At 60.9% G+C, this 17,671-nt stretch overlaps 1 protein-coding gene across 2 annotated transcripts in view; it reads left to right on the forward strand.

The window, feature by feature from the left end:
- Positions 1–17,671, forward strand: part of SDK1 (sidekick cell adhesion molecule 1) — a 715,166-nt gene that overhangs the window by 642,655 nt on the left and 54,840 nt on the right. For both annotated transcript variants that reach the window (XM_065923726.1, XM_065923727.1), the window contains exons 29-32: positions 6,511–6,705; positions 7,799–8,000; positions 12,495–12,598; positions 14,493–14,563. In XM_065923726.1, coding sequence (XP_065779798.1) covers positions 6,511–6,705; positions 7,799–8,000; positions 12,495–12,598; positions 14,493–14,563 — 572 coding nt within the window. The remainder of the gene's footprint in view (positions 1–6,510; positions 6,706–7,798; positions 8,001–12,494; positions 12,599–14,492; positions 14,564–17,671) is intronic.

Raw genomic sequence — 17,671 nt, forward strand, 5'->3', positions numbered from 1 at the left:
TGAAAGGGCGAGCAGCGAGGCAGATACTGCCGAGCCCCGGCTTCATTAAGATGGGCCCGGGGCACGCTCACCATCTGCACGGCTCGGCCCTGTCCTCTGCGGCCCCGGGAGCCGCTGCTGTGTGAGGACGGCGCTCCCGAGCCAGGTCACCAAGGACCTGGATGTTTTGGCCGCTAAAACCACAGCCATCGTGGAGGAGCCCCGTGCAGCTGAGAGGCCTCGGCCAGCTGGTCTCAGGCCCCCGGGTGGGCGTGGTCTGTGGAGCTGACGCTGCTCTCGAGGTGCCCGGAGCCCGCACGCGGACAGGGCTGCCCTCCTCTCTGCAGCCTGTTATGGAATCAGCAGGACAAACCGTCTGATTGCCGCCCACTGCCCGGGAGGGGAGCCCCAGCGTGCTGAGGAACAAGACGCATGTTCGGAGCAGAGATGTGAAGTCCCCCCTCCTGGCCCCCCGGGAGTCACACACACACACACACCCACCTCGGCTGAGACCCGGTGGTCCCAGTTCTGTGATCATCTCTGCGCTCTCCACAGCCCTCCCGGGCCGATGAAAATCGGTTCTGACAGCAGCGCTCCGCGGGAGTGGGCAGGGGAAGGCCTGCCCGTCCCTGTGTTAGCACACACAGACACGTGCTCAGCTTTGTGACTGAGACTTTGAGCTGCTTCTCCCAGGACTTCACTGAAACCCTGGCGGGGCTGCGGCCTCAACCAGCGCTGGGTGGTGACCCTTCCCGAGTCCCCTGCCAGGAAAGACCCCCGTCCCCGGATGCCACTCCACCCCTGAGAACCACATCAGAGGGCACCTCCGCCTGCTGCCTCCCCTCCCCACCCATCCCCATCTGGGCCGGGCTCTTCCCCTCTTGGCTCCCAAAGCTCCTGCGCCCACAGTCACCACACGAGTCCCCCGTCCACAGAAGCTCAGCGGCTCACTTTAGAATCATGCCCCCTACTTTTACTGGTCTTTAACTTGTTCTGATTGTGAAAGCAATGTGTACAATGATAATTCAGACTACAATGCAGATAATTTAGATACCATTTCACAGTCGTCAGAAGCACAGAAGGTCTGATGGTCCCCAGGAGAGGTGAGGAGGCGGGGAGAAGCCTCACGCGCTCTCCCCGGGAGCACAAGCGCAGCTGCCAAGGGGACGACCAGGGCGGGTGCACCCCCCACCCAGCCGCCCCCCTCCAGGCCTTAACTCTGAGAAATCCTCACTCCGGTTCGCAGGGCAAAATGCACAAAGCGAGTCACGGCAGACTGCTTTAAATAACAGGGAATTTAGAAAAGAGACAACTGGACACAACCCAAATGTCCATCAGCGAGGCGATGAGAAGGTGAACCGTGGTCTGTTCATACAGAGAAATCACAGAGACTGTTAAAGTAACGGCCGCGCACTCCAGGAGGTGCCATGAAAAAGCCTCACAAACATCTGTTGCAGGAAAAACAAGTTGCAAAAGCATCCGCACAGCTCGAAAATGTCTCTGCACCCTTGAAAACTTTGCAGACACGACCAGTTGTCATATATGGGTACACACCCATGGTGAAGCTGAAGCTCCAATACTCTGACCACCTGATGACTCACTGGGAAAGACCCTGATGCTGGGGAAGATTGAAGGCAAAAGAAGAAGAGGGCGGCGGAGGATGAGATGGTTGGATGGCATCACCAGTTCAACAGATATGAACATGGGCAAACCTTGGGAGACGGTGAGGGACAGGGAGGCCTGGCGTGCTGCAGTCCGTGGAGTCGCAAAGAGCCGGACACGACTGAGCAGCTGAACAGCACTGTAGTGAAAGCCGCATGCGGACAGGCACCGGTGGCCGGGGTTCAGAGCCCACCAGGGCCCCTCTGCTCCTCGCTCTAGAGCGACGGGCCTCCCTGCCCCTTTGTAGCCCCAGATTCTCAGTAAGGCGGCCTGAGGTCCAGTCTCAGGCATTGCAGACAGACTGGGGTGGGGGAGTAGCCTCCTCTGGGCCAGGCTGCCCACCTCAGGGGGACCGGTGATCAGACCTCCCAGGTATCGTGCAGGGCACCGAAAACCCAGAACAGCCAGTGCGGTCAGCGCCGACTGGACGCTGTGGCCCTTCTGCACCTCCTCCCTGCTCTCGAACCAGAGCGGTCTCCTCCCCGTCGCTGTGTGTCTGCACTCAGCGTTTCTCTGTGTCTGTCACAGGCATGTTGCAGGGCTCCGTTCTCCATCACCCTGGCGGCTCCAGCGGAAGGTTCCTGCTGAGAGGCAGCTTGGGGCCAGGTTATAGGACGCCCCCAAGGCACTGAGACATCTGGGCGTAGATCTCTAGTCCCAGAGGTCCTTGAAAATCACAAAACCCCAGGTCAGGAAGGGGTCGGACTCCGAGGCTGCGGAACACAGCCCTCCACCTCCCCCGATGCCCTCTCGGACTGTGAGGCATATAGTGGTAATTGTAACAAACGTTGTCTGGGTAACCTGTCACCCGGATATTATTACTGCCAGCGCACCAAATTGTAGATGCTGCAGAAAGATGGGAAAACAATTTCTAAAGATTCAGATTGGTGTTCACAGGGGAGAAAGGAAAACATCTTTTTTCAAGACTCACTTTACGTCCAGGGACCTAGAGTCGGCGTCCCGACTCCGGCGGCATGGCCTTCTGAGCACATAAACATCTCTGTGGCGAGAGCTTTTGTAATCTGTATCAAAACATGTTCTTTCATTTCCAAAAGAGATTAACAGCATGAAATACTGGAGGCGCCTACAGGGAGAAACACTTGCTTATTTGCGTAAATATTTTACTGGGAGAGCTCGCAGCATTTAGAGCCTTCCTTGGGGGTTCGGGGGGGGGGGACACCCGAGAGCGGTCGTCCCCCCTTCCTCATTTGCAGCTGCTTCACAGTCTCTCAGATGCTGCGAAGCTCGAGTGACGCGTGTGCTCCTCGGACCTCAAGGGTCTGTCCCCCCAGACAGGCCAGATCCCCACCTCCACGCGGTTAGAAGTCGGCCTGACTGTGGGGGCCGAACCTTGACCTTTGGCTTATTACAAACAAGGTGTGCGGAACTCTGCTGAGAAGTAGGGGCCCAGCGGAATAGGATCTGTGTTAGCAAACGCGTGGTTTGCTCCACTGTCGTGTTTGTCTGCCCCCCACCCTCACACGGAGAGACTGTGAAACCAGCAACCCAGGCGACATCCAGGCTAGGCTGACACTTGCCCCCCGGGGAGACTCAGCCACTGTGGGTTCCCTGAGTCAGGAGTGGGCACTGCAGGGCCGTCGCCACCCACAGTACCTACAGGGGGGTCGGCAGCCCCGTGCCCTCCTTGCGGCCTTGGCCCCGGGGCCCCAGGATGGTTCCCAAACAGACAATGGACAGAACTCTCAAGCGGACACCGTTTGTCTACCCAGGAACCACCCAGTCCTTAGAAGGCCTTGCCACCACCTGGGAGGTCTGCCCTGGACTCTCCAGAGTCGATCTGGGGTCTCTCTGTCAGCTCCACCCCCCGCAAAGGACCCCCCATCCTTGGCTGTATCTTCTCTGACTCTCCCCTACCCCCCGGCCTCCCCCGCGGATGGCCCGGAACCCGCCTCCAGCCTGTGGTGCCCGCCTCTTCCCCTCCTGGCTTTCTAGCGAGCGACGTGTCCTCATCTTCTGGGTGACTTCGAGCTGCTCGGGCTTCTGCAGCCCATCGCTTTCCCCCTGCATCCCCGTGGGCCGCACGTGGCCATGCCCCTCTGAATGCCCCCATGACCCCCGGGACCTTCCACCGTGGCCGCCCCTAGCCCTCTCCTCCCGCCGGGGACCCAGATCCACGTTCTTTCCTCGCGTGGCCGCACCCTCTGACCTCATAGCTGAGACTCAGCTCCTGTTTCTGAGCTTGCTGGACCCGGGATCAGATATGGAGTCTTTTCCGCCCAAACACCCCCATCCTGCCTCGCTCCTGATCCATGTTCCCGAGCCTGCAGGCCAGCGCTTGGCCACTGCCCTTGCCTGCTCCTGTGCAGAAGGCTCTCTCCTGCTCGTCGAGCCCGTGTCGAGGTGGGTGTGGGCGTTCATCCTCATGGTCACGGCACCGCAGAACGGGACCACAGGGACCCGGTCCCTCTTCTAGGGCAAAGGACAGGAAGGTGCTCCTAGAGTCCAGGGCTGAGGCATTTTCTCCCAGGCGCTCCTTATGACCTGGATCAGAGGCTAGCCCAGGTTTCTCGCAGTTCTCTGGGGTCTCCTGGAGCCCTCGGGGCCCAGGCAGAAACGCCCCATCAGTCCAAAAGAGGCAGAGGAAAAGGTGTGAGCGGGGGGCCGTGTGAGGGCGCCCACACAGGCAGGTGGAGGTGAGGTCCAGGGTCACCCCGGGGTCGTGCCCTGAGGGGGGTCGGGGAGTAGGGGTGGAGCCTTTGGTGGAGGGCAGACCTGAGCCCACCCGGGAGGCAATTAGAGGCTCCCGTTGAATCCCCAGATCGCAGCCCACAAAGACGTGCGTTTGAGCAAAATCTCAGTTTCACCCCAGGATTTTTAACTCCAGCAGCAAATAATCTGAGCAGAGGTGAAACGTGGTCAAGAACGAACAATAACAGAAGCGCATCGGTAACCACATGCGGATCCTCATTAATTCAGACTCTCCGGGCGGAAGGCGGTTTGAATGATAGAGGAGTCTTCACATGTGACTCTCCGAGACACAGAGGGACATGTGACCGCCGACTGGTGGACGCTGTGAGGGGTGGAGGTGCCCCTGGATGCCCCGTGTTAGCCGCGCGGCCATGTCCCCTGGGGTCCCCGTGCCTGGGAGGCTCTGGGCAGGTGTTTCTGCTCCTCCCGGCCATCTCGGGTGGAGTCAGCCTTTTCACAATCTGGAAAAGAAACCCAGTCAGCTCAAGTCTACCTACCCAGAAATTCAGTGTGCTCACACGCAGGGCCCAGGGCCCGGAAGTGCATACGCGCGCCTGTTTTTAGTGCAGTTACTTTCTGCCTCTCTGAAGGCAGAGGGTAGGGTTGGAGTCCCTTCTTCACGAGGCGTGGTGTTTCTTCAATGGCCGAGCTCACTCTCCCCGGGGACACGCCTCTCTCTCGAGGTCTCTAAGATATTACGTTTGACCACGGTCTTGTTGGGGGTCTGTGTCTGCCTCTGTAGTCTTTGCGCTTGGCCGTCAAGTTCGGCTTGTCTTTGCAGAGTACCTTTCCTTAATTGCTTGCTGTGGCCCAGTTACTTTCGTGCAGGGCACAGGCTGACGTTCCTCTGGTGGCTGGGTGGACACAGGGGTCATCGGCTGTGTCCCGTCACAGACGCCCCGTCCCCTGTGAGACCTGCTGTAGCTTCTGTGGATGAACCACGTGCCTGCGTGGATGGTGCTGCCCCCGCCACATCTGACCCCCCCGGGCACCCCTTGAAATCTGCTGAACATGGGCCCGCCCTGCGCCACAGTCTCCTTGCCAATCCCGACAACATACCAATAATAATACAACACGTGAAAGCTGGAGTAGAAGTCCTGAGGCTAGAGCTGGTGTAGGAAGGCGGGTTCACATCACTGTGGTCTCAGTGGGTGAGCTTCCGGAGAGAGCTGGGGGTTAATACAGAAGAGTATAACGGGGAGAAATGGAGCAATGACGTCGCTGATCCAGATGGTGTGACAGGCAAGGGGGGCTGAGAGAGAGCAAGGGGGAGGTGGGCGCTCGCTCCCCCAGGGGGTGTGCATTGCCGGGCCTGCAGGAGGAGGGCTCCGCCCAGGTGGGCGCGCTGACCACGTCGCCCTCTTTTTCCGGACAGCAGATGTCCGGGTGTCTCAGAGCTGGGTCTGCAAGTCCTCTGCCGCTTTAGACGCGGGCGGAGGGACCAGCAGGGCCCGGTCTTCAGGGAGGCCTGGTCCTTAATGACATGACCTAGAGCAGCCATGGACCCTTGATGATCAGGGCACTCGGAGAGACAGTCTGAGCTGAGGGCCCGCCCGGAGCTGATGTGCAAGCCTCCTCCCGCTTCCTTGACAGCGGGGAGTGCTGTCTCTGGGGGAGCCCCCCACCCCACCCACTCAGAGTCACAGGGGTGGGGCTTCTGGGGAGCAGCAACGCTGGGCTGGCGGGAGGAAGACGGATGTGCAGACAGACAGACAAACAGCAGACACACGGGGTCTGAGCACAGGCGTGAGTGCCTCCAGGGTTGCCTGCTCCAGGGAGAAGGGTGCTCCAGGCAGGGAGACCCTTGAGGGTCGAGGGCAGAGCTGCTAGAAGGTGGCGACGGGGGGCAGAGAAGGCACCCACCCTCTGTGCTGCTCCCGAGCATCCTCTGGGCCGGGGACCACAGGGAGGAAGAGGCTGTGCTCACGTTGAGTTCCGAGAAGGATGGAGAGGGGGCCTAGCGCCCCGAGGCCCCCTTCACCCCTGAGCCTGGCTTCCCTCTCAGGGCCTGGCCTGCAGCTCAGACGCCAGCCCGGGAAAGGGAGACAGCGCAGAAACCCGGGGCTCGGAAGGGTGTGCCGGGTGGGGGCTGGGGGCTTCCCCGTGGGGGAGGGACGGCTGACCAGCGGTCTTCGTGCCCCGCCCCGCCCACCCCCCCAGGCTACCAGATCGCCTACCGCCTGGCCAGCAGCAGCCCCAACACCTTCACCACTGTGGAGGTCGGCGCCACCGTGAGGCAGTTCACAGCCACCGAACTGGCCCCGGAGTCCGCCTACGTCTTCCGGCTGTCGGCCAAGACCAGGCAGGGCTGGGGGGAGCCACTGGAGGCCACAGTCATCACCACTGAGAAGAGAGGTGAGACCCGGCGGCCTGACTCAGTGTCAGCCAGTGGCGGGGAGAGGCCCGGTGTGCCTGGGCGGGGGGTGGGGGTGGCTGCGCGAACTGCGAGCTTATCAAGCACCTCCTGAGTCCTCCCTGGAGCCGGACGCAGAGCTGGTCCACACAGCCCGGCACTCGCTATAGGCCTGCATCCTCAGCCCTGATCGTCTGGGGTTCGAGGAAAGAGACTGCCCCTCTTCCCCCGCCCCCTTCTCCCCTCCTTCCCACCAGAGGTGCCAGAGCCCCCTGCCGGCTCCTCCCCCGGGAAGCAGAGAGGCCATACTTCCAGAGGGGAGCCAGGAGCCGCAGGGCTGAGTGGCCCCCACCCACCACAAGGGGACCGAGAGTCCCAGGCCCCGATTCTTGCCTTCCTACTCAGAGTCCACGCAGCCCCTGCTGAGGGAGCAGGAAACAGGTTTGCTCAAGGTTTGATGTGACTTAAGCTGAGTCTGAGAAGAGATTCAGACGTGAACTCCATCGAGAGCAACCCTGTTCCCCGCCCCCAGCCCCCAAGTGCCCCTGCCTCCCTGTAGCCCCCCATCCCACAGCCCCTGTGGCTCAGCGTGGGGCCCAGGAGAGCCAGGCCCCTTCCCGTGGCCCCCACGCAGAAATGGGTCCCGGCCCTGCTCCCCGCATCCCAGTCCCTACCCCAGAGGCTCAGAGTCGCCCCCAGGCAGCCTGCTCCACAACCTTTATGGGCTCAGGCCCAGGTCAACGTCCAGGGAGACCAAACCAGTGTTAAAGAGGCGCTGACCCAAAGTCAGAAAGAGGGAGAGTGTCCGGAGGAAACTGGGGGTGCTGGGAGCGCCCAGGTGTCGCTCAGGGTGCCTGTACCCGAGTGCCCACGGGCAGTGTGGACGGGCTCATCCCCAGTCTGCCTGCTTCTGCTCCGAGGGTGGAGCGTGCTGGGACTAAACGGGGGTCTCCAGTCAGGTCCGGCCAGAGTCCAGGACGCTCACATCACTGTGGACGACCGCCCGGCCCGCCGGCCATCTGAGCTAGGCAGCCAGCACCCCGGAGCCTCTCGGGATGCCCCCGACCCTGACCTGCTGTCCTCTCTCGGCCGCAGAGCGGCCCGCGCCCCCCAGGGAGCTCCAGGTGCCCCAGGCCGACGTGACGGCGCGCAGCCTGTGTCTGCGTTGGCTGCCGGGCAGCGACGGCGCCTCCCCGATCCGGTACTTCACGGTGCAGCTGCGTGAGCTCCCCGGGGGCCAGTGGCAGACCTACTCCTCGTCCATCAGCCACGAGGCCACGGCCTGTGTCGTCGAAAGGTACCGAGAGCACGGGGAAGGCCCTGCCCGGCGCGCCCCCCGCCAGCTCCCGCCTGCCCAGCAGGGAGACTCACACTGCGAGCCCGCATCTGCCCCCTGGCCAGCCCTCCCGTGCTGGGACCCGGGAGTCCCGAGGCCCACCCCGGCCTCTTCCTGCCTGTCCTTCTGAGCTCTGTCCCTGCCCACTGCCCCCAAGCCCCGGGGCTGACGGGGCTGCCCAGTCCCTGAGGCAGATGGCGGCCCAGCCTGCCCCTGGCACCATGTCGCAGGCCTGGGTCACGGTCAGGGAGACGACCCTCCTCCGTGCTCCAGCCCCGGGCCAGCAAGGCACACGTCTTCCGCCTGCTGCGGTCCGTGGCGCCGCAGTGATGGCCGACGGCAGGAGCAGGGCTCCCCGCCCCCCGAGCCGGCCGTCTGGTGACTGCTGGGTGCGGAGAGGCCCTGGGCTTGCTTTGTCCTGGTCCTACCTGGGCCTCTTATCTGGGCTGCACCTGCTTCATGGTGGAGGAGGTGAGGGCTGGGGGGCGTTAAGTCGCCTGCCAGGTTCCTCCAGATGGAACCGTCTAGACAGGCAGGCCTGAGGAGTGACGGTCCACCTGGACAGAAGCCGTGGGTGGCGGGGTTGGCGGTGGTCCAGGGCAGCCCGGGGAGATGCCCGGCATCACCTCTGTCCTTCCCCTCAGCCCCGACTGCACCCCTCCCCGCAGACTCACCCTCCAGGGTGCCCGGCAGCGGGTACCCCTGTCTTCGTGGGTCTGAAGCCCTCGCCAGGATCTCCTAGGAGGGCGGAGGAGGCCCAGACCGTGCTTGTCTAGCTGACCACCGCTCCTCTCCCAGCTCCCAAGAGCCCCGTGCTGGATGCTCTGCTACATCCCTGTCCAGCTGCTCGATGAATCCCGGGACAGCTCGGGGCGGGGTGGGGAGTGCTGTGGGGGGGAAACAGGGTCAGAGGTCAGCCATCGCCTGCCGCCCCGCCAGCGAGGGGCACACGTGGCCTCCCCATTCCCCTTGCCAGGCCGCCTGTCAGAGCCCGGCTGAGCCCCCTGAGGGGGCGGGTGGGAACCGGGCCAGGCCTGGAGTGTAGCCCTGTCGCTTTCCCACACGTGACCGCCAGCACGGAGCTGAAGGAGAAGGGGACCCCCCAGGTCCAAGGAGCCCTGCTCACCTGGCATACGGCACTCCAGTGCCCCGGGCGTTCAGCCTAATTAGGATGTGCCGCTGGACGTAAATAGCGCCGCCTCCTTGTGTAACCGTCAGAAAGAAGGACCATAAAATCTGGCCACCCCTCCTGTCATGGAGCCTCCTGGAATCAGAGCAGTGGTCTGCTGGGGGCTCCCCGTGGGAAAGGAGAGGTCCGAGTGTCAGGACCAACGGGTAAATCTGGTGGGAGAGAGTGTTGCCAGCTTCCTGATGGGCCAGAACCGGGACACACACTTCCTCCCCATCAGCTGGAAGCCTGTCACGGGCAGAATCCCGGGGAAGGAATATTTCGTACCACTGTGTAATCTTCCCTCCTCCTTCAGGGTCCCGACAGCTTCTTTTTCCTTTTTTTTAAACACTCATTTTACATTTTTTACTCATGCCAGTTGTGTGAAGTCCGCTAGTGGCCAAAAGTCATAAAACTTGTAAACAAAAGTTTAAAACAGAAATTTAACAACCTAAACCGCGTGCCTGTACCTGGTGACGGTAGGTCCAGAGCCCTGGGGGAGGCTTGGGTCTGGGGATGGATCTCAGTGTCACCGCTTCTGGGATAGTTGCTTCCCACGGAGATGTAACTCAGTGAGGAGAAGGGCCCTGGGGACGCAGCACGTAGACGTCATGGGTGTCCCTCAGGACAGGGCGGTGACGGCTGTCGCTCCCAGCAACCATGGGCCCTGCTGCGCCTCTGAATATGCCCTCTCCAGCAGCCTATGGGGAGACGGGAAAGAGAAAGGAACGTTTATTAGGCACCTGCTGTGTGACCAGACTCCTCGAGGCAGGCTGTGCAATAGAATTTCCTCTGGAAGTGCAGATACCATTGTCTCCGTTTCCATAGATGAGCCGAGTGAGACTCCAGAGAAATTAAACGAGGTGCCCCAGTTAGGAGAGGTGGAGCCGGAATCAGAATTCCCGCTTGGCCCTCTTCAAAGCAGAGGCTGGAGGGGGTCTGGGGGAGTGAACAGAGCAGAGCTGCAGGAAATCGGAGGATTTGTTCCTCCTCCGTTTTTCAAGTGGTCCTGGAAGTTTTGTTCTACTCAGCAGGGAGCATGGCGGGAGTGAGGGGAGGTGGTGACGAGGACACGTGCTCGGGGTAGAGGGTAGACCAGTCGTCCAGAGGAGCCAGCAGAGAACAGAGACCAGACTTGGTAACCACGGTTGCCTCTCCAGGGCAACAAGCTTCTGAGTCACTCTGTGCCTATTTCCAGGCTCTGAGCAGGGCTTTCCTGCTGAGACAAGGAGACCTGCAGCTCAGTGACCTCAGGGACACTCGTGGGTCCTCTGGAGGAGGGAAGCCTGCTCAGCTGGGGCGAGGCCAGGAGCTCTGACTCCCGGGCCCCTGGCCCCAGCCTGTCCGTCTCAGACCCGGGTCCACTCATCCAGCCATCAGGTCATCCTTCACTGCCCCCGTGATGTGCCCCCGACTCCCTGAGACCTCAGAGGTCAAAAAAGAAAGGGTGGTCTTCAAAGAGCTTGATCTTTGGCCTCAGTTCCCCAAACCCTTAGAGAACAGTGAAGTGCTAAATGTAGTCAGCCACAGGCACTACCGTGTTCCAAATAGCAGTGCCCTAGACACAGTCCACGGGGTCCCCAAGAGTCCGGCATGGCTGAGCGGCAGAGCACGCACGCACAGGTGATCAAAGTGCTGCGTCTGAACACAAGGGTCCCTTCCAGAGCCCCCACCACGTCCCCAGCCTGCGCTGACTTTCACGTGTCCCCTTTGCAACCCTCCCGAGAAACTTCTGGGGCAGATAACGTCCCTCTGCATTCGTTCCTCCAGCGAGCGTTCACTCAGCACCGCCTGGCGCCAGGCCCGGCCACTGGTGCAAGAGCGTCCCTGCAACTGTGAGCTCACGGAGAGCTGCCACAGGAGGTCTCACGCAGGCATAGATTTCACGCAGGAGAAGGTCTCACTCAGGAGAAGCTATGAAAACAGAGGGAGAGGAAAGCTTTCTGATCATGGCTTCCAAAATCGGTCCTTGGTGTTTCAAGATAGCAGAGTCCTTTCTCTAAACGAAGTATCTCCAGAAGTGATCACCAACCAGATGGACGAGGAGCTGCTGTTGGTTCACGCAGGGGGAGCAGAGGCCCTGGATGCCCAGAGGGTTACTTAGAATTTCAGGGGTTTCTTGGCCCTCAGTTTGAAAACCACTGGTTTATAGGTTAGATAGGAAGCGAGAAGGCAGGGTTGGTTTGAGGCAGGAGGGCTGTGCTTATACCGAGGTGAGGAATCCTGGAGCTGATCTGGATTAAGGGAGAGGGAGGGAGCACCTAGAATCACCTGGAATGTTTGGGTCCAGGAAGCAGAGAGGATGACGGGGCCACCGCCTGAGGCAGAGGGAAGGGGCAGGTGGGGTCCTCGCCTGCTCCCCGTGAGCAGGAGAAGCAGCCGGTGCTGAGTGGGGTGAGCAGGAAGTGCCCCTGGGGACTTGATGAAGGTTTGCGTGTCGTCAGCACAGACGCGTTTGTCTGAAGCCTTCGTTGTCAGCGTGGCTCCTCGCTGGGCCCACGAGACCCCGTGGATCCGGACCATTTGGGTGGGTGGGTGGATGGAGGATGGATGGATGGATGGAAGGGAAAGAGGAAGCCCGAAGCAGTGGAGTCAAGAAGTACATTCGTGTCCCTGAAATCTCATCCGTGGGTCAAAGGGAGACATCATTTCATGTGGGCAGTCGACATGGTCTTGGTCTTACTTAGGGTTGTATAAAAAGACACTCGTCTTCCCACCCCAGCCATTGACCAGTCTTTCTTTGCAGAGGGCAGGGGCCTCCCTCCCCTCCTAGAGACCTGGGAATCCTGATGGCTCCACCCCGTAGAGCCGTAGAGCCGCCCTGGGGGTTAGAGGGCTCGGTACCCCGGCTGGCTCAGTCAGGGAGGGAGGAGACAGAGGCAGAGCCTAGAGCCCCGGGTCACTGCAGGTGGGAGCCTTGGGGGAGCGGGGAGGAGAGCTGGCAGGAGCTCGGGGGTAATTAGCGCCTCTGGAGGAATCCTCCAGTTCCTGGGAGAGCAGCGATTTGTGCACGGGAGAGTCTCTAATTACAGGAGGTGGCTTCCTCCCCCAGGATCCCTGAGCCTAAGCTCCATCCCCACCGGGAGTTCTGTGCCCCCTCCGACCCCTCTCTGAATCCCCTATCTCCCTAGACTGATCGGCAAGTCAGTGCTGGGGGCTGGGGGCTGCTCCCCAGCCGTTGCGGGCCAGCTCACTGCTGCCTGGGGGATGCAGCCCCAGGGCACCCCCTCCTGGGGGGCCCCCCGGCAGGGGAGGGGCTCTGCAGTCACAGGTCTCCTCCATTTCAGGCTGAGGCCCTTCACCTCCTACAAGCTGCGTCTGAAGGCCACCAACGACATAGGGGACAGCGACTTCAGCGCCGAGACGGAGGCTGTCACCACGCTGCAGGATGGTGAGCAACGGGGCCCACTTCCCACTGCTGCCTGTGCACCCCAAAACCCGGGCTCCTGGAGAGGCCTGCTCCCGCCTTGAACCAGAAAGGGGTCGCCCAAGGGAGTGGAGGGAGCATCCATGGGCAGTGGGATTCAATTAGCAGCAGAAGCCAGAGCCCCTGCACAGCCCAGGGCCGTAAATCAGACTTCAAGGGCTTCCAAACCGAGGGACGTTTCTTTGATTGGCTTCCAAACCCAACGATCCATTAGCATCCCTGACTTTGAATAATTTATAGGGTCATTAAAGATAGATGCCGTGGGGTAGCTGGGTTATAAGAGCTTTTCCCCATTTTTCTCATTCACGAGCCATCCCGGTTTTGCCGCCTGACAAATGCACGAAGGGGAAGTGATGGCAGAGAGACCCCCTGAAAGCTCCAGGTGCCCCCCCCCCCCCTGCTCAGTTCTGCTCAGAGGAATTGGGCCTGAAGTTCCCTTGTGAGTTCGCTTGACCATCGGCAGTGAGACCAGGCCGGGAAGGACAGGGAGGCGGGGTCCTCAGTCCCACCCGGCGGGCAGGCAGGGGCTCGGGACAGAGCACAGCTGCTGCATGATGACACCACTGAGCCTCGAGCCCAGACAGCGGGCGGCGGACCGGACCCTCAGCTCACCAGGCGGTGCTTTGTGACGGTCCCCAGCCCACCCCGAGCTCCCCCTTCCCCGCTTAACACGGGGAGGATCGGCGGCCCGGCTCTGGAGAAGTAGCGCTTGTCCCCTGTGGCGCCTGCGTATTCCTGCGTTAGCACCTTGCCTGAGAGCTAGTTCTTAGAAGGAAGGAACCCAGCCCCTGGCCCGTGGGAGAGGGGCACCCACCCGCTCCCCCTCTCAGGCTCGGTCAGCAGGGGCCTCTCTCAGCCCTTTCACATTCAAATCACCTCTTCATTGTCCTTTCCTTCCCGAGACTGCAGTTTCTCTTTGCAGTGGTTTGGCCTGGTGTTTCCATCCTGTGTCTCTTAAGTCCAGCTCTCAGGGGAGACGGACAGGCCAGGCTGACCCCAGGGCTGGGGGCCAGTGCTGGGGGAGGGGCTTGGGAGCGCGCAGACGGTTTGCCGGGAAACGGTTTCTTATCCTGAGGGTACGGAGCCACCAGACGTGGGCGGGAACGCTGGGTCAGGGCCTTAAGCTAGGGCAGCCAGAGACCAAAGGGGCAGGGTAGACTGCGGTCCCTGGGGTGGGGGGTCTGGAGCGTGGCCAACATGGGGCTGTCCCAGTCTGGGCCCGGAGGACAGGGAGGCCTGCGGGGTGCAGGGGTCGCTCGGAGCAGCTGAGTCAGAGTGGGGAACAGGCTGGGAGTGCCGGACACGCAGGTGAGGCAGGTGGGGAGAAGCCCTAAATCCTTCTGCTCAGAGCCCGTTTCTGAACACTGACTCTGTGTCGGGTCTCAGGGTGTCATGCTGGGGCCGCCTGAGAAGGCCAGTCCGTCTGCTGGGAGACGGTGGCCCAGGCCCGGCGGGGGCAGCCATGATGGAGGGTGGGGCACGGCCTGCTGGACATGATGGACACTCCAGAGAGCAGGGCGGGGTCAAACCGGCACGTACCCCAAAAGAATGACGCCCCTCCTCCTCTGAGGGGTGACCCCCGAGGAGATCAGGGAACAGCAGGAGCTCTCTGGGCGCCTTGGCTTTGGAGAGACCCAGACTCTGCGTGCGTCCAGGGGGGCAGGTCCATGGGAAGTGAGGTCGCAGAGTTGGTCCAGGATGAGGTCCCTCACTCCTGGACACGGACTGGCAGTCAGGGGAAGGGCGACCCCAGGGAGGAGGGAGTCGCGTGCTGGCTGGTTGAGAGCGGGCAGCGACCGGCCTGGAGTGCTGGCCCGAGCTCAACGTCTAACCCCTGCTGCTTCCCTCTTGCTTCCAGTCCCCGGGGAGCCCCCACGCTCCGTGTCGGTGACTCCACGCACCACCTCGTCTGTTCTGATCCAGTGGCAGGTAAGGCCCAGGGACCCCACGGTGCTCTGTGAACCCCGATCCTGCAGGAGTGAGCTCGGCGGGCACCCCACCCCCGACCCTGGGTCAGGCTGGCGAGGCCTGATGGTGCACCGTGCAGGGCCGTGGTGTGAGGGTGACCTCCCGGGCGGGAAGTCCGGGGCCGTGGTGTGAGTATGACCTCCAGGGCGGAAAATCCGGGGTCGTGGTGTGAGTGTGACCTCCCAGGCGGGAAGTCCGGGGCCGTGGCGACCTGCAGAGGGAACCGGAGCTCGGTGTGTTGATGGAGGGGGGACGGTATGGTCAGCAGGATGGCCAGATGGGCCCAGCACACAGCTCGTCTGGTGGCCGAGTCATCCCAGGCCATTTCCCCTCTTCTCTGTTGCTAAGTGGCAGCTCCTCGGGGTAATAGCAACCTTTCAATGTGAACAAAAGACAGTTCCAAGTGTCCTCCAGTGAACTGGGAGCTCACCGCTGTGGCATTCCACCCTTTCCAGCCTCCCCAGCGTGCTAAGACTGGATGGGGACCCAGGAGGCTTCAGCTGTCCCAGGGGAGCCACAGCCGAGTGGCCCTCGAGGCCCCAGGAGAGAGACAGGGCCTGGCCTCGGCCTGCAGGCCAGTTTGCCGTAGCAAGACTCTGACCCCAGAGGCTTCTCTGGCCCCAGGTTCCTCCTCCGTAAAAACAGCAGTTCCAAGGTCCCCTCTGAGGCCACTGTGAGGTCTCTGGTCCAAGGCCCGTGAGACCCCTGACATCCATCAAGGTTTCTGGTGGGAGGTGGGGAACATTCAACGTGGAAACTCAAGGTCCCAAGCACTTCTGGTTCCACTGTCCACTAACACGATCAACCAAGCGCAGATGGTCGTCCAGGTGGCGCTGAAGTCTGCCGGGTACGTGCTTGGCCTCAGACGTGGGTCTGGCTGCCCTGTCGCCAGCTGAGCTCAGGGCTGTGGCACCTCAGCCACCCCCGACATGCGGCTGTGGACGCAGCGCCAGCTGTGGGCCCAGCCCTCCCACCCCCAGGCTGCGAGCGCTCAGTCCCAGACGCCCTGTGAGGCGGCGAGAGCGGCCCGGAAGGCGCTGGGCGTGCCTGTCCGTCAGCTGTCGTCCTTCAGAGCCCAGCAGGACAAACCCATTGCAAGAAGCCTGAGCAGGGGGTGGTCAGCATGATGCATCGTGGAAATAAATGCCTGTCAACCGCCAGGCGATTGAAGCATAATTAAAATTATGAGCAATTTACTAAATCAGAGCCAACAGAACAAAGGGACAAGGTTTAAATATAGGTCTGCATTCTGGACGAAACACTTCACCTGAAAATCTTTATTTTTTAGTAATTTGTTTAAAACCTCAAGCACTGCCTATAATCCCAAGGCCCCTGACCCACTTGAGTGGGCCGTCCGTCAGATTTGATTCATCTTAGGATGATCAACATTCAAAACTCAACATTCAAAAAACTAAGATCATGCCATCCGATCCCATCGCTTCATGGCAAATAGATGGGGAAACAATGGAAACAGTGACAGACTATTTTCTTGGGTTCCAAAAATCACTGCAGATGGTGACTGCAGCCTTGAAATTAAAAGACGCTTACTCCTTGGAAGAAAAGCTATGACAAACCTAGGCAGCATATTAAAAAGCAGAGACATCACTTTGCTGACAAAAGTCCATCTTGTCAAAGCTGTGATTTTTCCAGTAGTCATGTATGGATGTGAGAGTTGGACCATAAACAAGACTGAGCACCGAAGAATTGATGCTTTTGAACTGTGGTGTTGGAGAAGACTCTTGAGAGTCCCTTGGACTGCAAGGAGATCCAACCAGTCCATCCTAAAGGACATCAATCCTAGGTGTTCATTGGAGGGACTGATGTTGAAGCTGAAACTCCAGTACTTTGGCCACTTGATGCGAAGAGCTGACTCATTGGAAAAGACCCTGATGCTGGGAGAGATTGGGGGCAGGAGGAGAAGGGGACGACAGAGGATGAGATGGTTGGATGGCATCACCGACTCGATGGACATGGGTTTGAGCAAGCTCTTGGAGTTGGTGATGGACAGGGAGGCCTGGTGTGCTGCAGTCCGTGGGGTCACAAAGAGTCAGACATGACTGAGTGACTGAACTGAGCTGAACTGAGTAGGATGATCCATCTGTGCCTTTCCCGGGTCCAGGGCTGCTGGAACCTGAGGATTTGTGCGTATATTCTAGACAGCAGTGGCTCTGTTCACACTGAGTACCGCTCACACTGGGCATTCATGTCTCTGAATTGATCACGTTTAAGCTGGCTGTTCTGAAACCTCTAGCGGGTCACACAGTCTGTGACTCACATGCATCTCCTCTCTGGCCCCCTCTTCCAACTTTTCTCCGAGTGGGCTTTGAGGCTGTTTTCTAGCAACGTTAACGTCCTAAGGGTCAGATTGCATCATGTGCAGTGGACTCGGGAGGGGCGACTCGGCTGTGCAGGGTGCCTCCCTAAGAGTGTGGGGCAGCCCCCGGTCAGAGGGGACAAGCGGGCCCTGCCTCTCTGGGACATCTCCTGGTCTTTGTTGCTTTCTCACCGCCCGCTCTGTCGTCTGTGAGGCCCAGCTCCAGCCCCGGGCTGTGAGCAACCAGTGCCCCCATTCCCTGCGTGAACTCCACACGCATCATTGCGAAGGCGGGAGGGGAGCAGCCAGAGGGAGGTGGGAGGTGACAGGATGGCCGGTCCCCCCCACCCGTTGGGGCAGGAGGGTCATTATCCCGGTGGCACGTCCGCAGGAATGCAGGCTCAGGTGTGACCGCTGCTGGGCTTCAAGGGCAGGCGTCCGGAGCTGGTCCTCTAGGGCCGCCTGTGCCCGCTGAGCCATAGACTCAGTCCAGCAGGCGTCAGAGGGAACCCCTGCTCTGGGCTCCAGGGAACAGAAGCCCGGGAAGTCCCGGGCTCGGGCCCCAGGACAATGGCAGTGGAAGTCCCGCTCTGCCTCTGGCTCACCATGAGACCCCGGACTCCGTGTGGACCCTCCCCAGCCCCGGGTCCCCCCACCCGGCCCGCCCTGTCTGGGAAAGCCCGCTGAGCTGGTCCCAGCCTGTCCTCTGGCACTCAGCCAGGACTGAGGCTCACGGTGGGAGTCCTTCAAGCCCC

This window comes from Muntiacus reevesi, chromosome 2 (genome assembly GCF_963930625.1).
Source record: "Muntiacus reevesi chromosome 2, mMunRee1.1, whole genome shotgun sequence".
Classification (NCBI taxonomy): domain Eukaryota; kingdom Metazoa; phylum Chordata; class Mammalia; order Artiodactyla; family Cervidae; genus Muntiacus; species Muntiacus reevesi.